The 26,847-nt window shown below is 42.0% G+C and overlaps 1 protein-coding gene across 8 annotated transcripts in view; it reads right to left on the bottom strand.

The window, feature by feature from the left end:
* Positions 1–26,847, bottom strand: part of dip2a (disco-interacting protein 2 homolog A) — a gene marked incomplete at its 3' end in the record, with an annotated part of 179,329 nt that overhangs the window by 77,027 nt on the left and 75,455 nt on the right. For 7 of the 8 annotated variants that reach the window (XM_079618920.1, XM_079618919.1, XM_079618916.1 and 4 more), the window contains exons 2-3: positions 16,184–16,255; positions 5,486–5,605 (exon numbers count right to left, since the gene is read on the bottom strand). In XM_079618920.1, the coding sequence (XP_079475046.1) occupies positions 5,486–5,605; positions 16,184–16,255 (192 nt within the window). The remainder of the gene's footprint in view (positions 1–5,485; positions 5,606–16,183; positions 16,256–26,847) is intronic. The other variant, XM_079618917.1, reaches the window with a different exon arrangement.

Consider the following 26,847-nt stretch of genomic DNA (forward strand, 5'->3'; position numbering starts at 1 on the left):
GGGCTGGTAAGAGGAGCAGAAGAAGGGCTGGTAAGAGGAGCAGAAGAAGGACTGGTAAGAGGAGCAGAAGAAGGGCTGGTAAGAGGAAAAGAAGAAGGGCTGGTAAGAGAAGCAGAAGAAGGGCTGGTAAGAGAAGCAGAAGAAGGGCTGGTAAGAGGAGCAGAAGAAGGGCTGGTAAGAGGAACAGAAGAAGGGCTGGTAAGAGGAGCAGAAGAAGGGCTGGTAAGAGGAAAAGAAGAAGGGCTGGTAAGAGGAGCAGAAGAAGGGCTGGTAAGAGGAGCAGAAGAAGGGCTGGTAAGAGGAGCAGAAGAAGGGCTGGTAGGAGGAGCAGAAGAAGGGCTGGTAGGAGGAACAGAAGAAGGGCTGGTAAGAGGAACAGAAGAAGGGCTGGTAAGAGAAGCAGAAGAAGGGCTGGTAAGAGGAGCAGAAGAAGGGCTGGTAAGAGAAGCAGAAGAAGGGCTGGTAAGAGGAGCAGAAGAAGGGCTGGTAAGAGGAAAAGAAGAAGGGCTGGTAAGAGAAGCAGAAGAAGGGCTGGTAAGAGGAGCAGAAGGGCTGGTAAGAGGAGCAGAAGAAGGGCTGGTAAGAGGAGCAGAAGAAGGGCTGGTAAGAGGAGCAGAAGAAGGGCTGGTAAGAGGAGCAGAAGAAGGGCTGGTAAGAGGAGCAGAAGAAGGGCTGGTAAGAGGAACAGAAGAAGGGCTGGTAAGAGGAGCAGAAGAAGGGCTGGTAAGAGGAAAAGAAGAAGGGCTGGTAAGAGGAGCAGAAGAAGGGCTGGTAAGAGGAGCAGAAGAAGGGCTGGTAGGAGGAGCAGAAGAAGGGCTGGTAAGAGGAGCAGAAGAAGGGCTGGTAAGAGGAGCAGAAGAAGGGCTGGTAAGAGAAGCAGAAGAAGGGCTGGTAAGAGGAGCAGAAGAAGGGCTGGTAAGAGGAGCAGAAGAAGGGCTGGTAAGAGGAGCAGAAGAAGGGCTGGTAAGAGGAGCAGAAGAAGGGCTGGTAGGAGGAGCAGAAGAAGGGCTGGTAAGAGGAGCAGAAGAAGGGCTGGTAAGAGGAGCAGAAGAAGGGCTGGTAAGAGGAGCAGAAGAAGGACTGGTAGGAGGAGCAGAAGAAGGGCTGGTAGGAGGAGCAGAAGAAGGGCTGGTAAGAGGAACAGAAGAAGGGCTGGTAGGAGGAGCAGAAGAAGGACTGGTAAGAGGAGCAGAAGAAGGGCTGGTAAGAGGAGCAGAAGAAGGGCTGGTAAGAGGAGCAGAAGAAGGGCTGGTAAGAGGAACAGAAGAAGCGATGGTAAGAGGAACAGAAGAAGGGCTGGTAAGAGGAACAGAAGAAGGGCTGGTAAGAGGAGCAGAAGAAGGGCTGGTAAGAGGAGCAGAAGAAGGGCTGGTAAGAGGAGCAGAAGAAGGGCTGGTAAGAGGAGCAGAAGAAGGGCTGGTAAGAGGAACAGAAGAAGGGATGGTAAGAGGAACAGAAGAAGGGCTGGTAAGAGGAACAGAAGAAGGGCTGGTAAGAGGAGCAGAAGGGCTGGTAAGAGGAGCAGAAGAAGGGCTGGTAAGAGGAACAGAAGAAGGGCTGGTAGGAGGAGCAGAAGAAGGGCTGGTAAGAGGAACAGAAGAAGGGATGGTAAGAGGAACAGAAGAAGGGCTGGTAAGAGGAACAGAAGAAGGGCTGGTAAGAGGAGCAGAAGAAGGGCTGGTAAGAGGAGCAGAAGAAGGGCTGGTAAGAGGAACAGAAGAAGGGATGGTAAGAGGAACAGAAGAAGGGCTGGTAAGAGGAACAGAAGAAGGGCTGGTAAGAGGAGCAGAAGGGCTGGTAAGAGGAGCAGAAGAAGGGCTTCTTGTCTATTTTTCTACCTGTCTATTTTTCAGGTAGACAGACAGGCAGAGAAGACCAGGGAGGAGAAGATGGTGGTGTCGTCCAGAGGGTGGCCTTGAGCAGGAATGGCCTGTTGGCGCTCCAGGCCACAGCAAGGATGGCATCTTACGGTGGTGTTGCTGGAGGGAGAAGATGAGTTCAAGTTCAGATGGGTGAAGGTCTCCACGCCCACCCTGGGGAAGAGTGGAGGTAACGGAGCCGATGGAGGTGGATCCCTAGATGAAGACAGAGAGCCGAAGGGGCGGAGTGATCCTGACGGTCCCTGCTGAGTCCACGACGGAGCTGCAGTGACGACCCCACCGAGATGGAAATAGGGTACCATAGGGCTGAAGTGGAGCTGGAACGACTGAGGGCTGAGGTGTAGCTTGAGCGGAGCCGGAGCCAAACAGAGGCGTAGGGGTGGAGGGCCGGAGTCTAGCGAACGGCCGGCAAGTCCGTAGTGATGTGATGTCGATGTCTGAGCCAGGTGGCGCTGATGGTTTGAGGGAGTCCAGTGGAGCCGAGAGCTCAATGGTCGCTGTCTGAGTCCAGGGAGGAAGGATCGAAGGCGAAAGAGTCAGGACGATGGGCCGAGGTGGAACAACGGGGCCGGGGACGGAGCCACGGGATCTCCACGCCCAGGAGAAGATGGCTCACAGCGGGTCCCAGGTGTGGCCGCACCACTGAGAGGAGGCTGATGAGGAACTGAGGGACTGATGGGAGACAGCGAGGGATGGGTAGCAGACGTGGCTGAGGTCTGGAGAAGGGACTGATGATGAACAGAGAGATTGGCGGAAAACAAACAATTCTGGTAAAAAGTCTGGAGAGGATGCGGAACAGTCATGTGGTTGGTTTTGACATTGGCTGTCATGGCCTCATGACAGCCAATGTCAAAACCACCACCTGACAGTTTAATGTAATGTTAACCCATAAATCTAAGTGGTTTATTAAGTTTGATCATTAATCTGCTATGTCATGTTTATGACATATTTATGACAGGTTGTGTTGTCTTAGTAATGTCAAGTTGTCATGACAAAGACACTGACAGGCTATGATGTATTGGTTTATGTCAAGTTGTCATAACAAAGACATCTCAAACAATGTCATATTTGCATTAAAAATGTCATAATTGAGCGAATGACACTTAATGACAGTTGTCATAAACATGCATAAAACCTCCTTCATATTCATGACAAGTGTCCTGTCGTGATTATGAAGGTGTCATGTCAGTCTTATGCACACCCCTTCAAGTAAAGTGTTACCAGACAATCCATAAAATGCTAGCACCCACTCCACATATGCAGTGAAACTCCCTCGAGGTCCCTCCCCGGACAACTGTGCCTTTGTCAATGCGTTGGGTCCAACGTAGAGGAAGGAACAAAGGCAGTTGTCCGGGAAGCTCGACTGATGTGCAAGGAATTCTGTCACATGTGCCCCGAGGGAGCGATGTCCCGGCTCAAGGCAGATTAACAGGAACGAGGGAGAGTCCATGATAATGGGGGAAAAATAACTACAAAAAAACATTGTTACAAAACTAAACAAAAACACGCCGCAGTCTATATCACTTTTTGGTCTGGTCTTCTGTCAAGGTTATGCTGCACATAAAGGCACGAAGATGAAGATAAAGGTTCAAACAGTATTTAATAATATCCACAGGGTAAACTCCACATGAAGAACAGCAAACAAACACAACTGTACATAACCGAGACCGGACAGGGGTGAACTGAAAACACACGACTTAAAAACAGACAAATGAGGAGATTAATGATGCTGACAGTGATGACAAATCAAATTAGTGACTATGACGACAAACTAGTGGCGGGAAATGGTGCGACTGAGTCCAAAACAGGGTGACATCGTGACAACCCCAAATTTGGTCAGATTAATATTCATTACCATCACTTAAAGTGTGCCAATTTTCCTCATTTTCCCATGTTCTGTTCAGAGGGCTACCATAGACAACCATTCGGTAATAATAATAATAAAGTAAACTAACAATTACAATTATAACCTTCTCGTCAGGGTCACTGAATAATATTACAGTTTGTATTATGTTATGTTATGTTATGTTATGTTATGTTATGTTATGTTATGTTATGTTATGTTATGTTATGTTATGGTGCTCTGATGTTCTTAGCCTTTTGTTTGGAAACAAGGGAACAATGTAAGGTCGATCTCTTGGAAAAGTGCAAATACACCTCTACTTGCTTAAGTCACATTATTTGATGTATCATTCATATTAATTTACATGCAAAAGTTCATCAGTAACAATGAAACATGCAATAGTGACACTGAACCCCGTGAAAAAGAAGTGCACTTAGCTCTATTGAATGTTTACTTATAGTGTACTTCAAATCATAAAATTATATTTAAAAAAAAACTATACTTGCAGTCAGATAATATTACTGAATTATGAGGCCACTTACAGTGAGTGCACTTAAAGAGTGACACTTTCATGACTATATTTTAACAGTAGTGAGTTATTCAACATTACATTTACAGCTAATAAATAAATGATACAATAAATAAACTACAGCTTCATCATTATAAATGTGTAATTACAAATATAAATAGATGACAAACAAGTTTAAATAGAAATGCTTGTCTAACTTTAACCATATTTCAAAGAAAATAGAACTATTGAATTACCGTACATATAAAGATGTACTTACTAAAGTGGGTCAAAAAACACTAAAGTTCAGCTGATCTTCTTTAATATAAATTTAAACTAGAATTCGGTTTCATTTTAAATAAAATTGATCATGCAATTAAAGCTACACTGTGTAACTTTTTTAGTTTATTATTAGCTAAAAACACTTAGTTCTTTCAAAAATATATGTGCTCATTAATGTATATTTACTTCGTTCAAGTAATAAAGTATTCTCGTGAGTGTATAATATGCCATTGAAAATGCATACGGGTGAGGGGTTCGAATGCCGGTCGCCATGTTGCCCCTCCATCTTGAAAGTACATTAGCCAAAGAGGGACATAGCCGTTAATTCAAGCTTCGCCTTTCGCGTCTCCGCAATTCACCGGCTCCGGCCCTGTTTTTATTTTTTCCTCTCCCTCTCCCTCGCACCTCCGGCACATCAACTGATCTCTGCTCACGGAGAAAATGATATAGCCTACAATGTAAACTTTGCCTTACGCTAGTGATGTCGTACAATATACAGAATAACGATAGCACTGATAAAAGTTACTTTACTAAGATTAGCTTGCATTCGTCTGGGACTGATAGCTGATGTTAGCAATGAAATGGTAAAAAAATAACGAAAACATAAAACTTTTATTCATTTTACATAGATGTCATAAACTATATGTTAACTGACAAATTAAATTACTGCAAATTATAATAGTTTTCTAAAGTAACCTCATCACTTGAAGGAATACTCATGGACGAGGTCGAACTGGAAGCCATGTTAATCTTGGACTACATTGGCCACCGTAGGAGTTAAAACGAAATCGGAATTGAGAGGAACAGAAACTAATATTCACTGGATGGTCATATACCTTTTCACCGCTAGATGGGGGTAAAAATCACACAGTGTAGCTTTAAGTGTAAGAAAACATATCATGCATTATTTTCCAAGAATGATGAAGTGTCTTGGCAAGCATCTCTATCTGAGTGTGTGTGAAGCGCTCGTGCCTGATCTGAAGCGCTCATCCCGTGAGTTCGCCACCCGGGGCTTGTTCTGTTTGGAGCCAGGAGGAGCCGCCTGTGCCGACGCGTGGATCCTATGATCTATCTGCAGAGACGGGTCTACACCTGCACACAACAGAGACCACAACGTCATCATCTCACACACACAGGTCAGGGGGATGCAGAAGGACAGTGTAGTGCAGGAGAAATCACGGCACATCAAGAATAACCAGCATTACAGAATAAAGGTCACTGGATCCTGCTCCACACACAGACACACACATGAGGAAACAACCTTAGGGTGAGTAATCTACTTGTAATAAGTGACACTGCTCAGTTTCAGAACATTTACATGCCAACATAAATCCTCTCACGACTTCAGACGTCTCTGCTATCCGGGTAACACGACACCTTGAGATCAATGAGTCCTTTACACCACATCTGAGCTCTCGTGGTGATCCAGAGCCGAAATACCAGAATACTTCATCAGACACGACACACACACTCTTACATTAGTTTCAGAGGCTCACCATTCAGAGCTTCTCACCAGTATGAGTTACTTCAAAACTGCCATATGAAGAAATAAACATGATAACAATTGTACATATGATTTATTTATTATGTACAGAAGTGGTTCAAGAGCCTTTAAAACTATAATCAGCTCCCAGAAGACCATTCGGCCTTAAAGTGACAGCAGCCGCAGAAACCTTCTGTCTACATCAAACCACAGAAGAACATGTAATAAGAAGTATTTACTTTGTACAGCTTTCACAAGCACTGTTTATATGATTTTATATTTTCTTGTATTACTATGCTATTGCTTGAAATGTTATTATTTGTTCTTATACTACAGGGCCGTTGAATGCTTGAATCTGATTGGTTGACGAATGTTCTGCGGTGTGCAATTATTTTCAGGGAACCGCTAAAGTAGTTCCGGCAGGTCTTGACCGCAGTACAGCTCCATATCACTGCGCGTAGTTCACTGTAATAACGGAAAATAGGATACAATTCATAACAAGAAAAACCGTGCAGCCGCATGCGCTCGATCTGCGATGTTCAATGTCTAACTTCACAATCAATGGAAACATGCAGTTTAATTTGAATAAATACATTATATAGTCCTATATAATCAATAGAAAATTAAACTGAATATAAATAAATTGATAGTCCTGTTGCACAGGTTTTCTTTATTATTGCAGATTATATAACAAATAAATAATTATTGATAGGCCTATACTTGTTAAAAGGGCTTTGTGTTTCATTTATTAGTCTATACTGTCACTAATAGAAACAAAGAATGAACTAATTAATTAAAATGAATTGAATTAATAAATAAATAATAATATTGACGCACATGCTTCTCTCTCTCATAACCGCATTAATAACTGCATAAAGCCGGGGACACACCGGTTATGAATGTAATTTGATACTTATGACTGATCATGCGCGCGTGTTCAGCGCGTTCAGTGTGTGTTCACAGCGGTGTTTAAAATCTCCTGCGTTCACAGTCAGAGAATGTGTCAGTGGTTAAGTGTGTGTCCAGCATTACTCTGCTATCAGCGGCTCAAACCTCCGCTACTAACTCTAGCAACGGAGCATGGGTTTAGATGCGCAAGGAATTAGTCCTACATACAAGCGCGTTTTAATGACAAAAACTTTACAAACGTCTTGAAATACATCATCTGAACAATATTTCGAGGTGTGGTAACTGTAGTATAAGCGGAATAATTGACTCCGCTTCGCGTCGTGACCGCATCACCACCTCGGGTGTGCATTATTTTTCTAATAATTCAACGGCCTGTCGTCAATTATTCCTTGCTTATTGTATTATGGACTGTTTGAAAGTTATATTAGTTAGGATAGTATTAGTTTTTGCTGTGATCGTAAATTGGAATCGAGAATTGTGAAATTTCACTGGTATCTAAAACGTTGGCATCGTAAGTTTACATAGGTCAAAAACAACGAAAGCAATAACTTTATGTATTTATTTAGGACTGAATGTTAGGAGTAGTAATACCTGTTAGTGAATATAATAATGATATGATGATAGTTGTCTACACATTTGAACTGCAGAAAGACTGGCATCATTATATCATTGACATTCATTCAACTTTCGGTAGCACTTTATTTTACAGTCATTTTCTGCATGTGTTTATTACAGTAATTACAATAACTGCGTAAAAACAAGGAGCTAACCCTGAACTGAACCTTCTCTCGCAGAACCAACCCTGACTACAGTAGACATAACACATGTTCATATACAGTATGTGTCCACAACATCCACTGCTGATATTAATATAAGGAATTACACATAATCTGAATATATCAGTAATAAGCACAGTCTACAGAGGATGCTCTCGCACTGAGAATAAGTGCTTCTGCTTCACCTCTTCATTTAAAGCTTCTGGTTGAGGGAGCTCAGGGAGCTCGATGTCACTGTTCTTTCTGTGGGTTTGGAGAAGCTTCACCTTGAGGAAGGTTAAGACGGATGATTCACGCAGCGCTGCTTACATAAGATCCAGCACTGCAGTGTGTGTCTCTGACCTCTATCACACCAGTCCAGCGAATGCCCACAAACTCAGTGTCAAGCCTGATGGTGCACAGATTATTAACCCTTAAAGACCTACACAGCCGAACAGGAATGATTGTTGATGCTTAGTCCCGTCCTCATGCCCAGATTGGCTTATATATATATACATGTCACTTTTGCTTCAGTGTTCAATTACAATGTTTTATATTTATTTTACTTCCTGAACTTTTTTGGACACATCTATATTATCAGTAAATAAAAATAAATAAATAAATAAACAGCTTTTCACTGAAAATCGCCAATAATAATGTTGTAATAAATGGCTATAACTTGCTTAGGGATTGTTACATGTAGTCAAAATGTCATCTGGATATCTAAAATATCTACTGAATATACTTTAGTGGATTTGTTTTAGTTGAGTAAAAAAAAATCACTAAAAATGTGCTACCGCTTTTCTTAAATCTGGTAAATTCATCCATTCCAAGACAAAATAAATGTAAAATTGGGAATTTAAACAAACTAGATGGAAACTTCAAGTTCTCCTGTTTAAAATGATATTTGGCACTTGATGCTGACTGCTATAATGGGTTAGAAAAATAAAGAAAAGAACAGGCGAGTCAGGTGCGCCAAAAATGTTCTAGGTCTTTAAGGGTTAAACAATCATGATTTATTTATTTATGTAACGTATGTTTGCATTAAAAGTACAATTTCGGCAACGAGAATGCTGAGCCAAATGAAGATAAATATGTGTTCTGGTGACTTGTGTGTTTATTGAACCAATCAGATAAGAGTAAATCAAGAGTCAGCAAGAAGCTCATCTGATTGGCTGCATGAAGAAGCTGGCCCCGCCCTCTTCTCGCCCCGCCCTCTTCTCCGCGCCTGCTAAACTCATGAGTGAGAGGATCGTGTCAAAACCAGGGGGGCAGTGTTTCGGAAGACACTGAAGCTTCCCCGGGCGCCGCCATTGGCTAGCGGACCCCCACCTGCTGTTAGCATTCCATTGACTCCCATTCATTTTGGCGTTTAAAGACACCGTTTGTCCATTGTTTATTTCTAAAGAAACACGACAATGTATAAAAGGCTCCATTACCTTGTATCTTACGTTATGGCCCCGTAGAAGCAGTTTTTGTAAAAATAGGCTAACGATTGCGTCATAACCGCGCTACTCTGTCGCACAAGTCGAGAAATTACCGTATGGACAGGCAGAGAAGCTTGCAAGCAATCGGGAGGACGTGAGGGCATAAAGTCAAGGCAGAAGCCCACAGAGAGTGATAAAGTTGCTCCCGCTGCTAGCTCATGGACAGCTAATGCTCACGCTCTCCGTCTCTGAGAGATTCGTAAGGGAATGATTCAGATTTCTCTCGGCACAGCGACTAGAAGACCTACAGCCGTCAGACAGGCTCACGTCACATCTACGTCGTCAAGCTCAGTTTGAGTCTGCGCAGTTCGCCTTGCGATCAGGAAGTGATGCTTCTAATTGACTTCACTTCTCTCTGTTGAAACCTATGGGGTCGCTGTGTCCAGTTTATATACTGTCTATGGTCAAAACTGGAAGCGCAGGTGAAACACAACTGTACAAATCGGGTTATTTCGGGAACTTTTTTGCCTCAAGTCATTTAGACATTTGCAACAGTGGCGCCGCCAGGGGGTGGCCAGGGGTGGCCACCCCATTGGCCACCCCACTGGCCAGTATACATTTTAGTAGCATCAGTTATGCATTTCATCCCTAATGCACAGCCAGGCAGGCAAGCTGATCTAGACTTTCGATCGCACACAGTAGCCCGCCCCTCCCCCGCCCCTCCGAACATGCCGCTGTTGCGCACTCAGACAGCAACAGCTCAGCGCGTGCCCGTCGGTCAACAATTTTAAAAGAAGAAGACGAAGACTACCGGTAAGTAAATAAGTAAAAAATATTCTTTAGTAAAAGAAGACGGGGAATTATGTGTCGTGACGTGCTTTTTAAGTGCCAAATGGTTACAGTATACTGTTACGACAGCTTTTTGATGCGTCTTTGACACGTTTTAGATAAGAGTTACCTAGCTAACGTCGTTAGCTGGTTCATGTATATGTGTAACGGAGTTTAAATAATGCTGTTAAATTCATGCATTAATTGGGAAAACTCGACATTGTCTGTTGCATCACTCGCATTTGTGTGCGTGATATTGCGGGCGGAGCTACGTCACCACCAGCAGAGTCTCACATCTCTCGCTGCTGGTAAGTCGCATCAATAACAGCTGCGTCATAAAAACTGAGTTTAGATTGTTTTCAAGTGCAAGGTTGGACTTTATAAACTACACACAAGTTTACTTCATGTGTCTGTTAGTTCCTAGTTCTGTCAGTCGAGTCATACGTGTTATTTGCAATGATGAAATGGAGTGTGTGTATGTATTAACCTGCTTGTGAACTCTGTTTATTTCATTTAAGAAATTTATGCAACGTGATGCACTGTCCGTTAAATATAACACAATAAACCAAAGTATATCAGTAGGAGTTTCCTTAAGTCTTGCTGATAGTTTTCTTCAGGCTAGTTTTCTTCAGGCCGGTTTACTACAACAGTAGAATACAATTCTGAAATTATGGTTTATTGTTTGGTGTGCCACCCCAAGATTTTAAGTGGCCCCATCTGGCCACCCCTATGAAAAATTTCTGGAGGCGCCACTGATTTGCAACAGTTTATTTGTTCAGGCTTGCAGTGCTTTTGGTCATATTCGTGCGGAAAAAAACGTGACAAAAGTGTAAGCGCAGAAAAATAGATGAACTCAGAAGAATACAGATCATAACGTTATTTATTTTGCGTTAGCATTAAGCAGCAGATTCACAACACATGCATTACACTTACGAATAACAGTAAAATGATGCAAATTATTTTTTCTTACACTTAAAAGGCGATTTACACCTTTACAAATCGCTCAATGCGTTCTACCGATCGCCATTTAAACAGTTTCTTTCCCCAAGCTGTGATCTCTTATAAAGCACTTTAAAACTAGGCATTTTGAATTTTTGTATAAACCTTTAGCGCTAGCTTTTTACTTCTAAGTTGTTATGTGGCACTTGCTTGTGTGTTTATTATGTTGTGTTGTTTTATGTGTTCACATTGCACTTTGAGCTCCAATGTGGTTTATACTGCAAATGGCTAATAAAGTGAATCTGGAAATCTTCTCTTGCACATGCATATTATATTTACGCTTGCAATCTCAAATCTTACCCTGCGCATGCGGTTCTTTATGGCATTACATTACCTCCACACTATGTGACAAACACAGGGAGAGATGAAGGACATCCGAGACAAACTGCATTTAAAAAACACTTTTGCTTTTGTCATAGGATCTAAATAAAACCAAACGATCTCCTCTTTGTGAAACCGTGACGTGCTGGAACATCTATCACAGGTTAACACAACTAGTGACCTTTTACCTTTGTGTTAAACTCGTTTCTTTCTTTCTTGGAAAGTCAAAGCAACCGACACAGGATTGTTTACCTCCTCCCAAACCGTTTGCCTAGCAACCGGCTCATATTGACCTCTTGACCCCGGGAACTCCAGCTAAGAGCGTTCATTACCATATATCTCATATCCCTACACGACCACACTGAGCTCAGGGAAGCTCACACACTTCACCACAGCACACGAGGACAGATACACACGCGCGGCGCACACACCACCACTAGTTCAGGATGAGGACAATATTCTGCATCATGTGGTAATCCTGCTGTATTATTGTGACTGTTGATTTCTGAAGGATCATGTGACACTGGAGACTGGAGTAATCATCACAGGAATACATTACACTTATATATTCACATAGAAAACAGCTGATTTTAAATTGTAGTAATATTTCCCATGTATTTCTGGTCACATAAATGCAGTCTTGGTGAGCAGAAGAAAATTATTTTCAAAAACATTGAAAAACATCACATTCCCCTAAACTTGTGAATGGTAGTGAACAAAATTCAATGACAACTTTACAGATCAAATGCCACATATTTGAGGATGGAAGTTATGATATAAGTGTTTATTTGTGTTATATTTATCATAAAGTAAACCCTCTTGGTTGCTATGTTCCCCATATACTTTATCCTGCAAACACGATGGTTATTCCTTCAAGTCTCTCTTATTAAAACATCTCTTGTCTCTGTTATTAAGTCCATCATAAGTCTGCTCAATAATTGCACAGTAGCAGCGTTATAACAGCGCTGCTGTCTCAATCAGGTCCTGTGAGGGCTGGACTGGACATGCACGGTTCGTCTGGCTCTGGGAAACCTCCAATCCTGCTCAACTCAACAAGTTACTCACGGCTAACGCTGGACGAGGACAATAACACACAGTGTGCAACATCAAGAGAATACACACACACACACACACACACACGGCCTGTGCAGAATGTGTGTAATCTCGACAGCTTCACAAAAGCCCAACTATGTGCAAAGATAACTCAGCAGTAAATGCTACAAGTCGCTCCGTTCAGTTGCTAAGCGAGCTAACGTCCCTCAGCGGTTGGCTGATCACCAACCAATCACGTTCCTGCTTCGGGACGATTGTTACCAGTCAGATCTGAACGAATGTTTCAGAAGATGCAACAATGTAACAGTCAGCAGATGTCCAGGAGATGTCCAGGAGATGTCCAGGAGATGTGCCAGCCTGCATGACTGAGCTCTCGTCCGCAGTCTTGGTTGTGTAAATGGTCACATAAACAGGAAGATTTGAGATGTCATAAGAAATGGCTTCTCTGCTCAGATGTGTTTAGATCTAGCGGCTGAGGACAGTATCGCTGACCTCTGACCTGTCCAGCAGAAAGTGGTGTGCAGTTTTCTTCTGTGTCCTGAGCTAGAGGACATCAGCCGTGAACATGAACACACAGACTCAAAGACTCATATATAATGTGAAATCTGTATGGCCTCTTGGACATCTCTTGTGAAAAACAAGTGCACTTAATTATATTGAATGTGCACTTGTAGTGTATTTAAAATCTTATATATTTTAAAGGGATAGTTCACTTTAAAATGACCCTCAAGTTGTTTCAAACCTGTGTGAGTTTCTTTCTTCTGCTGAACACAAAGGGAGGTATTTTGAAGAATGCCGGTAACCAGACAGTTAACTGGTCCCATTGACTGCCATAGTATTTTTATCCCCTGATAATGATGACAGAATTTTAATTATAAAGTGAACTATCCCTTAAAAATGCTGTACTTGCAGATAATATAATATTGATGAAATAAAGGCCACTTAAGTGCACTTAAAGGACTACACTTGTACACCGTACAAAAATATTTTCATGATTTGTTATCACAACTTTTTAACTAATCTCAAATCAACTTATATAACTAATGTGTGAAGATAACAGACTATTTTGAGTTTCTGTTTATTAAACCATTCTTCTTCATTGTATTAACTAAAAAAAAATAGTACAACAAACTCAAAATTTTAAGGCAACTTTCTTTTTTAAGTTAAACCAACATTTTTTAATCATTATGCTTTTAATCGTTATGTGTTCAAAATATTTTGTCGTGCTTTAAAGAAGTACACTTGTTTTGATGTGTTGACTTGTTGAACTTTAACTGTAGTTTGATATTCGATATTACATTTAAAAGTGAATCTATTTTAAATGTACTAAATTGCAACTTCACGTTTATAAATGTGTAATTACTAATATATTCGTCCTCTGAACCCCTCCACCTCCCCCAGCTCCACCTCTCTGGATCTGCCATGGGATTTATCTCTATTTTCATTTCATTTTAATGAACATGCAAGTGTCTGCAAACATTACATTCATTCAAGTATATTCTTTTAAAGTACAGTTATATTATCTCTGTAATGCGTACTCTTTTCCAAAGTGTGCTAAAGTGTACTTCCTTTACTCGAGGGTCTCAGGACCCGCAGAGCAGAGAGCATCATGGGAGGAAGTGTGGCGGTCTGCTAGTCAGCTTAGGAGAGGACGGCGACGGAGAGCCATCTCTGATTTAAAATCAAGCCCTGATTCTCCGTCTCAAAGCCAAACCAAAACTACAGAGTGGGGGTCCAGACAGACGCTCACTTTTCCACAAGCCACCGCAACCATCATAAAATACGCATTCAGGGCCGTTCTATAATTAAACACACACCAGGAATACAGCTTGAGCATGCAGTGTTCAGAAACACATGAGCAGTCAAAATATTGGCCGTCGCGTGTGAACAAAATCACCCGAACAGATGCCGCTGATCTGGGACGCGGAGATGACCTGTGACCTCCACTGATGGTCAGGTCCTCTGGCTTTCCCCACCAGTGCCCGTACTGCTAACTACTGTACAAATATAACTATTAAAACGGCATTTTTGCTCATTGAAATACAGCTGAAATACAAATAAAATATAGGCCTAAATATTAAATGAAAAACATAACCAAAACTTAGAAATGTTGTCTTGGCTACGGCTAAAACACACTAAAATGAAGACTAATTGAAAAATGTACTACATATTAATGGTATATAAAGTAACACTGTTTCCTACAAGATCAGTGTAGAGTAGCTACTTATTTTAAATAAAACTGAAAAAAAAACGTTCTATATACAGTAGTCAAATTCACAATAAACAAGAATCGGCACATTTTTTGGAGGTGTGCAGAATTTCTTTTTTGAATCTATATATACAGTAGTCAACATTTGAAGTGGATCAAAACCTTTCATCAAAGTTATACATGAATTTTGAACAACACACGGGTATCAGTGATGCGCGGGTCAAACAACCCGCACCCGACCGACGTTTTCAGCTAACCCGCCCGCAAAAAAAAAGAAATAAATGTTGTACCCGACCCGCATTTTTTAAAAGTAGCGAGTAAATGATCATAGTCGCGTCATTGGGCCATAGACGTATAACTAGGGGCGCGGGCGCAGCATTTTTCTGAATGCTGTATGATATCGCCAGTGTTATGTAATAAAGGCTTGATTTATTCATTTATTTCGTTTCATTTTCTTAACAATTAAGATGCTGCATGTGTTTATCCAGTCCAATCGAAGTGTGCGTCTCTCCCCCGACTTTTGTTCAAAATTCACGTATAACTTTGATGAAAGGTTCTATAACTCATGTATAACTCAAGGACATTTTTGATTAACTTTTTTGATCCACTTCAAATGTTGACTACTGTAAAAATGCTGGGTTGTTTCAACTCAAATTTAGGTAAAATATGGACAAACCCAACCGTTGGGTTAAAAAATCAATTAAAAAACTTAACCCAACGTTAGGGTTTGTCCATTTTTTACCCAAATTTGGGTTGAAACAACCTAGCATTTTTTTAGAGTGTAGTATGAATGTAATCTGGACATACTACATCTGCCATGTTGTCATTATCATGTGACATACATCATCAGTCGCGTCGCTTCACTGCCATTCACAAATCCTCTCCTGTGGCCTCATGGGATAGTAAAGTGTCCATCACACTTCAGAATCTCGCCGGAAGAAGTATCATCCGGGGACTTTTTGTCTACTCTTGTAGTACTGGGACTTTTTTTTTGTCACATACTGTTTTTTTGCTTAGTGTATACTAGGGAAGTATGCAACCAATCAGAGCTCCTCTGAACCCCTCCACCTCCCCAGCTCCACCTGCCTAGATCTGCTACAGGAGTCATGTGTCTATCTATGCAGATCTTACATGCTCACAGCAGCGTGTCTGTGTGTGGAGCTATTAGCAGTAGCAAGCAGATAAAGTCCACCAAAACCAAATACATGAACAATTTAATAACATGCTATTTAGAGAGCTGTCATGAAAGGAAGTCCAAAAGGAAGAGTTTCTTACATTTTAGAGGTGAAAGAGCAAGGATCCATGTATAATTATCACGTCTATATTCAGCATATGGAAAGAGATATCATGCCTGGCTATATGGACAGTTGCTAGCCACGCTAAACCAAACAACAAGGACACACACTCCATAATTGAGAGTTTGAGGCAGTTTGAACCCTGCACTTAGTTTTTAGTTTTATAGTGTGGATAACTCCCGTTCCCCAGAGAGACACACACACTGTTTCCATTAGCTCAGAGTATCCTTGACAGAACTGAAGCCATCGATGTGTTGCAGACCGCAGTCAGACTCCGGGATCTCGCGGAGGTCGGAGACGGACACACGTGAGGAGTTTATAAGCAAGACATGCGAAAACACTTCAGTCAACAGTGGCTGTGCAGTGCAGTGGATGCGAGCGGGCGCTTTACCTTGTATCTGCGGTATGTAGGGCGCCAATAATTTCCCTCTTTTCTTTTCATAGCCTTTCTGTGTGATGTCACCTACAGAGAGAGAGAGAGAGAGAGAGACAAAGGGATTGTGATGAATCATGTATTCTGTGTTTGTAAAGCTGGCATCACATTGCTCAGAGTCAGCCCACAGTCCTGGCACAGCAGGGCGTCGAGAAAGTCCACCGATCCGCCGCGCGGCCCGTAAACACACAACTAACGCTTGGACTGCACACACATCGGCATTAACACACAACTAACGCTTGGACTGCACACACATCGGCATAAACACACAACTAACGCTTGGACTGCACACACATCGGAATAAACACACAACTAACGCTTGGACTGCACACACATCGGCATTAACACACAACTAACGCTTGGACTGCACACACATCGGCATAAACACACAACTAACGCTTGGACTGCACACACATCGGCATTAACACACAACTAACGCTTGGACTGCACACACATCGGCATAAACACACAACTAACGCTTGGACTGCACACACATCGGCATTAACACACAACTAACGCTTGGACTGCACACACATCGGCATAAACACACAACTAACGCTTGGACTGCACACACATCGGCATAAACACACAACTAACGCTTGGACTGCACACACATCGGCATTAACACACAACTAACGCTTGGACTGCACACACACATCGGCATAAACACACAACTAACGCTTGGACTGCACACACACATCGGCATTAACACACAACTAACGCTTGGACTGCACACACACATCGGCATTAACACACAAATATCACCTCCAGTGTTCACTCGTAACTTTCCTTCTGCTAAAGAAACATCTTCATCAAAACAACCCTGCATGAATGTCCACCTGCACTGCAATAAGGAGATATTGACCTAATCAAAACCTTTTGTTTTTGCAAATAAATATAGTCAGGTTGATTCAGCGATGTGGAGTCATCAAATAAAGTTCAGACCGAGGCAGGTCGTTGACTGTAATATGTGTGTGGTGTGCTTGAGTAGTGCAAACTTGAGTAGTGTGTGGGATTTATATTACACAGTAAAAAATGTTGGGTTATTTGTTTAACCCAACTGTTGGGTTACACATATTGGGTCAAAATATTGGGTCGTTTTTAAAATCGTTGGGTAATTTCTAGAAATAACCAGACTGTTGGGTTAAACAGCCTTTATTATTATTGACAAAACAATAATAGTGACAAGTAAATGACAAGTAAATATTTAGGCTACCTCAACTGTTGGGTTATTTGAACCCAACTGGAGTTTAACCAAATGCATTGGGTTGAAATAACCCACAGTTGGGAAGGTGCTACACCACCCCATAGTTGGGTTATTCGTTGGGTTATTTTTAACCCAGCATTTTTAAGTGAGTAAACAACAGGTTTTTGCAGTGGCAGATTGATGCTGGTTTATACTGATGGACCAGCACAGCTTTCCTGCCGAGTCGATCAGAACAGTGCTTTTAGTGGAGCTAAAGTTATGATAGTTATGAATTTTGGTGAGAATACCAGTGTTGAAAACACAGCACACAGTGGCCACAAAACGTCTGGAGGTGAAGTCATGCATGAATGTCACTGCATCACAAAACAAAATCTGCACTAGCATTTGATATTCCTTTGTTTTGCCTGTGTTTAGTTTCTGTTTCCATAGTTGCCATAGTTATTCATCATATTGTGTATTAAAACCCTCAGTCTTCGTCTGTTCTTTGTCTTGTGTTAATGGTTTGTGCTGGTATGGGTCTCTCTTTGGTTCCTTGCTTTTATTAAATGTTATTTCATCGTTTGTCTGCATTGAGCCTCATTGTTCTGGATTATCAAATCAAGCCAACACTTTACAACCATATTATTGAATTAAATTAATACTTTTATTCAGCAATGATACATTCAATTCATAAAAACTGGCAGTAAAGACTTGGTTTCAAAAGATACAAAAGATTTCTAATATGCAGTTCTTTTGAATTTTTTTATTAATAAAAGAAACCTAAACAAAACGTTTTACGGTTTCTGCAAAATATGAAGCAGCACAACTGTTTTCAACACTGATAATAATCATAACCGTTTCTTGAGCATCAGATCATCATATTGCTGATTTCTGAAGGATCATGTGACACTGAAGACTGGAGTAATGATCACAGGAATAAATTACACTTTACTATATATTCACATAGAAAACAGCTGATTTACATTATAATAATATTTCACAATATTTCTGTGTGTACTGTATTTAGTACAAATTAAAACATGGTCAAATCTGAGCGACACTAATCGTTTGAACGGTAGTGAACTTTTCTACAGAAGGGAATTAGGAAACGTACTAATCTAAAACAAACCTTCAACATAAAAACATTAAATGTAATGCACTGAGCAAGTCAGTTGCAGCAGATGTTGAATAAATCAGCTGAGATTTATGAAATATTGACTCCAAACTTCATAAATACTTATTAAAATCCAAGTCCACTGACACAGCTGGAGTGATTTTCCTCCTGCTGATGTTGCTGACGGCAGAAACACACGCTTAATAACAGGCTGTCCGGGACACATGCTATTTTATAAACTAATGGAGACCTTTGGCATCAGTAACGCCACCACAGCTACACACAGCCTCACACTGGCACACACACACTGGCACACACACACAGCCACACACTGGCACACTTCACTCTTCAATCACACCAATGACCAGTCAAAACATATAAAGCTGAAAACAGCAACACAGCGCCGTCTGCGAGTCTTTCTTCTGTAGACGGACTGATAACGGACTCGATGAGACGCCTGACAGTTACTATAGCAACTGATCAGCTGGGATTACTGACACCAAACATACTAATAAAAAAGCCAAATAACCAACCAATCAGGTCACGTGACTGGATTATATTTTCACAACAGTGAGAACATCCATGGATCGTCAGAAATCAGCAATTCAAATTCTGGCCAATACCAATAAATGTTTTTTTTTTTTTTGGTGTGTTAACTGGTAAATGGCTGATTTAACAATAAACTAACAATAAAACTAACATCAATCAACTGATAAACATATACAATAATGATAAATGTCTAATATTAAAATGTTATGCTGTGCAAGTCAATTAAAAATGAAAACTAAAAACCATAAATCAATCAGCAGATCCCGATAAGCTTATAATTTTTTCACCTTAAAGCCGATGACGGATAAATGAAAGCCGTGAGGAAAAGTAACTTGTATTCTGGGAAACGCGTGACCGGTGCAGTTTGGGAATGCCGAAGCCTTGTGTCGGGACGCTTATTCCCGTGTTATCCTGCATCACCCTGCTTCTCTCCCAGACCCCAGCATCTAAAGAAGCGTTTTCTCTTCTAACAAAAGCCATATTGATTCAGCGTGGAGGCCACGGCCCTGCTGACTGACACCACTAAAGAAAAGAGAGACTCCCAAACACATTCCCCTCCTCGAGCCTTTCCCAGCCGCGGAGAGGAGGAGGACAACCTCTGAGAACACAGGAGGGGGCGCTGGGAAAACATCACACTGCAACAGCTGGGTCACCAATACACACGTCTAACCTGACACTCACAGCCAGCACTGTCCCGTAGAGGAGACATCATGAAAGTCTGACGTGTCCCGTGTGTGTAAGTGTGTAATCGGGTCCCGGCGCATCTACCAACCCAGAAAACATGACGAGTGAAACCCAGTGACTTTGCTTTGTTAAGCCTTTCTCTGCAAACATGTCAGAAATAAGCAGATCAGATTTCGCTCCCCTTCTGACGTAGGAAGCGGATCTTATTATAATATTACCGTCATTAATCTGCACGTTTACACACACCAGCGCCAGCAGTGACCAGTTCTAGCTCCAGTAAAGCATGACGCTGTTCTGTGGTCGAGCACAGACGAGCACTGGACACTGCTGACCAGCACATGTCAGCGCGGTCTCATACACACCTCAGGAACTGTGGACACTTGTGTAAGAGTTCAACATGATGAGGAGATGATCAGTGTAACTCCACAACAACTGCAGAAATGTGTCCACTAACATCAGACACTCTTCCTGAGTCTCTCCTGCACTCGCTACTGGTTATTTTGGGATTCGGGATGAGTGAGATCGGCCGGTTTTGTTATTGCTGAGTGTGTAGAGTGTGTGTAGAGTGTATAGAGTGTGTTGAGTGTGTAGAGTGTGTGTAGAGTGTGTAGAGTGTGTGAGATGGCCTGAGTCACCAGCAGGAGTTGAGAGCTGTGTAGAGTGTGTAGAGTGTGTGTGTAGAGTGTGTAGAGTGTGTGTAGAGTGTGTAGAGTGTGTAGAGTGTGTGAGATGGCCTGAGTCACCAGCAGGAGTTGAGAGCTGTGTAGAGTGTGTAGAGTGTGTAGAGTGAGTGTGTAGAGTGTGTTGAGTGTGTGTAGAGTGTGTAGAGTGTGTGTAGAGTGTGTAAAGTGTGTTGAGTGTGTAGTGTGTTTAGAGTGTGTGAGATGGCCTGTGTCACCAGCAGGAGTTGAGAGATGTGTAGAGTGTGTAGAGTGTGTGTAGAGTGTGTAGAGTGTGTGTTGAGTGTGTAGAGTGTGTAGAGTGTGTGTAGAGTGTGTAGAGTGTGTGTAGAGTGTATGTGGAGTGTGTGAGATGGCCTGAGTCACCAGCAGGAGTTGAGAGCTGTGTAGAGTGTGTAGAGTGTGTGTAGAGTGTGTAGAGTGTGTGTAGAGTGTGTAGAGTGTGTGTAGAGTGTGTGTAGAGTGTGTAGAGTGTGTGTAGAGTGTGTAGAGTGTGTGTAGAGTGTGTAGAGTGTGTGTAGAGTGTGTGTAGAGTGTGTAGAGTGTGTGTAGAGTGTGTGTAGAGTGTGTGTAGAGTGTGTGTGGAGTGTGTGTGGAGTGTGTGAGATGGCCTGAGTCACCAGCAGGAGTTGAGAGCTGTGTAGAGTGTGTAGAGTGTGTGTAGAGTGTGTGTAGAGTGTGTAGAGTGTGTGTAGAGTGTGTAGAGTGTGTGTAGTGTGTGTAGAGTGTGTAGAGTGTGTGTAGAGTGTGTGTAGAGTGTGTGTAGAGTGTGTGTAGAGTGTGGGTGGAGTGTGTGAGATGGCCTGAGTCACCAGCAGGAGTTGAGAGCTGTGTAGAGTGTGTAGAGTGTGTGTAGAGTGTGTAGAGTGTGTGTAGAGTGTGTGTGGAGTGTGTGAGATGGCCTGAGTCACCAGCAGGAGTTGAGAGCTGTGTAGAGTGTGTAGAGTGTGTGTAGAGTGTGTAGAGTGTGTGTAGAGTGTGTAGAGTGTGTGTAGAGTGTGTGTGGAGTGTGTGAGATGGCCTGAGTCACCAGCAGGAGTTGAGAGCTGTGTAGAGTGTGTAGAGTGTGTGTAGAGTGTGTGTAGAGTGTGTGTAGAGTGTGTGTGGAGTGTGTGAGATGGCCTGAGTCACCAGCAGGAGTTGAGAGCTGTGTAGAGTTTGTAGAGTGTGTAGAGTGTGTGTAGAGTGTGTAGAGTGTGTGGAGTGTGTGAGATGGCCTGAGTCACCAGCAGGAGTTGAGAGCTGTGTAGAGTGTGTAGAGTGTGTGTAGAGTGTGTGTAGAGTGTGTAGAGTGTGTGTAGAGTGTGTAGAGTGTGTAGAGTGTGTGAGATGGCATGAGTCACCAGCAGGAGTTGAGAGCTGTGTAGAGTGTGTAGAGTGTGTGTAGAGTGTGTGTAGAGTGTGTAGAGTGTGTGTAGAGTGTGTGTAGAGTGTGTGTGGAGTGTGTGAGATGGCCTGAGTCACCAGCAGGAGTTGAGAGCTGTGTAGAGTGTGTAGAGTGTGTGTGTAGAGTGTGTAGAGTGTGTGTGTAGTGTGTGTAGAGTGTGTAGAGTGTGTGTAGAGTGTGTGTAGAGTGTGTGGAGTGTGTGAGATGGCCTGAGTCACCAGCAGGAGTTGAGAGCTGTGTAGAGTGTGTGTGGAGTGTGTGAGATGGCCTGAGTCACCAGCAGGAGTTGAGAGCTGTGTAGAGTGTGTGTAGAGTGTGTAGAGTGTGTGTGGAGTGTGTGAGATGGCCTGAGTCACCAGCAGGAGTTGAGAGCTGTGTAGAGTGTGTGTAGAGTGTGTAGAGTGTGTGTAGAGTGTGTGTGGAGTGTGTGAGATGGCCTGAGTCACCAGCAGGAGTTGAGAGCTGTGTAGAGTGTGTGTGGAGTGTGTGTAGAGTGTGTGTGGAGTGTGTGAGATGGCCTGAGTCACCAGCAGGAGTTGAGAGCTGTGTAGAGTGTGTGTAGAGTGTGTAGAGTGTGTGTAGAGTGTGTGTGGAGTGTGTGAGATGGCCTGAGTCACCAGCAGGAGTTGAGAGCTGTGTAGAGTGTGTAGAGTGTGTGTAGAGTGTGTGTGGAGTGTGTGAGATGGCCTGAGTCACCAGCAGGAGTTGAGAGCTCTACTGTCTCCAGGATCATGAACACAATGGCGTACTGTAGCAGAGATCGGGCAGCTGACCTGACGCATGCATTATCTGCTCAAACACACACACAATGAAGAGCTATTCTCCTGAACACACACACACACACACACACACACACACACTCTGAGCCGCCTCCTTCTGTTACAGGACACCGTCGCTCACCCAGGGCAAGGAGGACATGTACAGAACGCACGGTCACACTGTATAGTAGATCAGGCCTTACCTCATGTGTCCTTATACATTTGACACACACTAAATATGTAGGCTACATGTCAGTGGACTGTGAAGTACTTGCATTTACTCTATTACCCCAAACTGTTCCCCTAATCCTAACCCTACTCTAACCCTACTCTAACCCTACTCTAACCCTACTCTAAACCCAACCGTAACTCAAGCTCCTTAGCGATCAATGTGGGAATATTCCAGAAAGATGTGTAGTTACACAGTATACAGTCTTGTGGATATTCCTGTTAGTAGATAGTAGTTAAGGACACTTGAATACAGTGCTGAGAATATTCACAGTGTGTGTGTAGTCTATATTAAAAATGCACCAATATAAAAAATCTGGCCTTTTTGCAATAAATGTCTGATATAAAAAATATACTACTTTGTCTAAATAAATTAAAAATAAAACACAAAAAACTAAAAATCTATCAGCCGATTCTTATAAGTCAATATTATTTTTAATGTTACGGCCAATAACCGATAAATGGCTAATATTAACATGATTCGCCATATTTTACAATATTTTATCTAAATAATTGTAATAAATCAAATGCTACAAGTGAATTTAGATGTACAGCGTGGACATTTCTTTTGATTCCTGTTAATGATTTTAAAGATCAACTAGAAGCGCTAGATGATGGCACAAGTAATGTAAATGTAAAAAAGGTAAACGAACATGAACATTTATTGCGGGCCATTTTATGTTCAATCATGCTAAATCTTTAAAATATATATCCAATATTAGACACTAACCAGCATGATCAACTACACAGATCAGACAAACAGTCTGGCATTTAAAGCATGTCCTCTCGCAACACTTCCTGATCCAGTGTCCACATCATTTCCTGTCACATGATTAACTGGCCATTAATCACAGACACTTGCCCAACTATCTTTTACACATGTGTTTATAGCATCAGTATTACGCTGTGGTCACATGTTTAGTTCAGCGAGGTTTCACTGGCGACATCCAGTCATTTAAAGAGGAATCTGTGTATTCGGGAGATTTGTGTAACGGCAAAAATTTTCCCATTGGAGATTTTGCTCATTTTAAAGTTCACATGAACTCAGCGAACTGACCAGCAGAACACACACACACACACACACATACACACAGCTTGGCTTGGAAGTGACTTCTGTGTGAGATGTTCTTCATGCTCCGCTACGCTACTGACAACAGACGCCTTTCAATCACTGACCACACACTTCTCTGGGTAACACACTGGCCATAGAGAACTACCACTACCATTACTATCTAAATGTTTTATTTATTCATCAATAGAGATGCTAAGAGGAACAATGAGGAGATGTGACCGATGCCCAGCCTCACAGCGAGAGCTTTATATGATGCTCTAGTTCAGATAAAGGTCAATCAGGGGACGGTGGTGCTGATGGGGATCAGGTGCAGGTCCCTTACACATCAGATCAGCACACACACACACACACACACACACACACACACACAAACACACACACACACACACACACACACTCACACACACACGATAACCTGGAGCGGCACCAACTGATCAATCACAGAATATTATTGGTTCATGTCTAAAAGTTAATGTGAAATGACATTCACAACCACAAAACATGATGTATTAGTGAGTGAAACAAGATATTCAATGAAAAATCATTATTATACACTAAACACATGACATGTGATCAAAGAAGGCTTGTATAAATTAGGTAAAAAAGATAGAAGAAACGTAAAAACAAAAAAAAACATCCAGCAATTGACCCTTCGCAGGAAGATTGATTGACAGGTGATCTGACCAATCATACATCGCCAGCCGCCATTTGTCGGACAAAGCGGTCAGGAGAGTGAGTAGATTCACACGGGAGGATTTGAGCTTGAGAAGCGGAGTGTCCTGACGTCTTTCCGCGGTTAAAACAACATTCCTTCTGATGTTCATTCATGTTTATTTGATGCTATAAATGAACTAGAAGGAAGAGATGATCGGTTCACGAGCGGCTTTAACTGAGGCGACACAGCGATCTGTCACACACATTAAAGAGCCACAATGCACTATTTATTGTTTCAATTTCTTTAAAAAAAATGACCAAAATTGAAAGGTGAGACTTTGTTTAATATGTTTAATATCAAAAGTAACCTGGTCTGTCCCATCTGTCGGCGTCAAAAAGAGTATTATTATGTAGAGAATATACTTTAGAAGTATGTACTTAAGTGTGCACTGAACGTAATGTTGTCAGATACTCCATTGCATGTTATTTCCAGGTAAATGGAAATGTATGATTGTGCACTTTTTAAAAGTATACTTAAGTGTGTTAAGAAACAGTCATGAAAGTGCACTTAAGTGGCCTTTTATTTCATTAATGTTATTATCTACAAGGCTTTTTAAAAATATACGTGTGAGACTTGAAGTACACTTCAGTTCTTCCAATGAATGAAAGGCCCAGATGAAATCTTTTTTTTCTTTTTCCAGTGCTAATTCTGTGGGGAAATCTGCAGTATTCTGCATAACGCATTATTAAATTAGCCAATGACTTTCCCAGAGTTCCTGCGGGCACAGACTGCATGCCAGCCTCGAAACAGGGCTAAATCATCCCTGCACCCCTACACTATATAGTATATAGTTTTGAGCCGCTACAAAGCTCCCCATGCTTCAGATGACAGTGATTGACAGATAACAGAAAGATTAATGTCATAGGACAATAACTTCCCATTCCCAGTGGTTAGAGAACATCTGCGGGGAACACGTGTGGAAGCATCCGGCTATTCAAGACAATCTTTCTGATGTTAAACTACTCTCTCCTCTTTGAGTTTAAGGCTTTAAGTCGTGACTTCTGCTCTGATTTGTGAGGTCTGAGTTGATGGATTTCACAGAATATCTCGTAGCGTATGATGGCCAAATATTATTTTAGCTTCAGATTATGATTCCATCCCGTTGGAGGATATAGTAAACATGTTTGAGCGCACGGTTTTTCTTGAGTTCGATGTTTTCAGAACGACTTAAAAGTGATTCTAAGTTTTTCTTTGTAACCATTTACGAAGTCAGAAAACGATATGATCCCTAGTGTTTTAACATCTGTTCAGATGTCACCTGACCAATGGCAGACAGAGAATATTGGGGAAACCTGTTCGACACTATAATTATTGTTTATATATAATCCAATTGTATAATCTGGATGGGATTCAGAGCGATGATCTAAACACAGATGGAGTCGATCGCGTCCCCAAAGCTTCAGTCCTGCACATGTTCATGGTTTTGATTAATACGCTGTTGAATGATTGATGCTCATGTTAGATAAGTTACTTGTGTGTAAGCAATGCTTCTACCCGTTTATCTTCTTCTTCGCCTGTGTTTTTGGATCCAGAGACGCGGTGCTCTTTCAGGAGATGTGTAGCGGCGCCCCCTGCCGTATAACAGTGAGAACTCGTCTATGATGTGTCTCAAACTAGCGGAAACCTTCCCGTCTCTCTCGAGTCCAACACTGAAGTGCAGTTCCTCCACTGGCCACTAGAGACCGGCTGCAGAAGAGAGTCAATCCCATAGACCTCCATGTTAAAATGCCCAACTTTACAGCAGAAAAAAACATGTTTACAGCCTGGTACAAAAAGTGGTTTTGGTCTATATAGCTAGTTTTCCCCTTCATGACGACTATGAGGGGGCTGAATTTTATAATAACTCATCCGTTTAAATTATATTAAGTTTTAAAGTTGTGTATAATTAAGGGCGTGGCCACTTGAGTGACAAGTGGATTGCCGCTGATGTCACTACTAGCCGTTTGTCTGCTAGCGTTAGCGTCACGTCACCTCAGCTAATCCGCCTCGCTGCACATTTCCGGTTATCCAAGATGGTGACGGCCGGCTCCGCCCACTTCGGCTTCAGAAACACTACGGGTGACGTCACACTACGCCCATACAGTTATACAGTCTCATCAATGGCGGGGAAAAGCTTAATTGTGACATTTACTAGTATTTTCTAGTACACCAATTTTTTTTTCAGTGGTTCAGAAATTGCACACCAACTTAAAACACAAAAAAATAGTAAAGGTCTAGTAAGAAGATACTTTAAATACAAGAACATCTAA

The sequence above is a fragment of the Phoxinus phoxinus genome, assembly GCF_949152265.1.
Source record: "Phoxinus phoxinus genome assembly, chromosome: 7".
NCBI classification, from domain to species: Eukaryota; Metazoa; Chordata; class Actinopteri; order Cypriniformes; family Leuciscidae; genus Phoxinus; species Phoxinus phoxinus.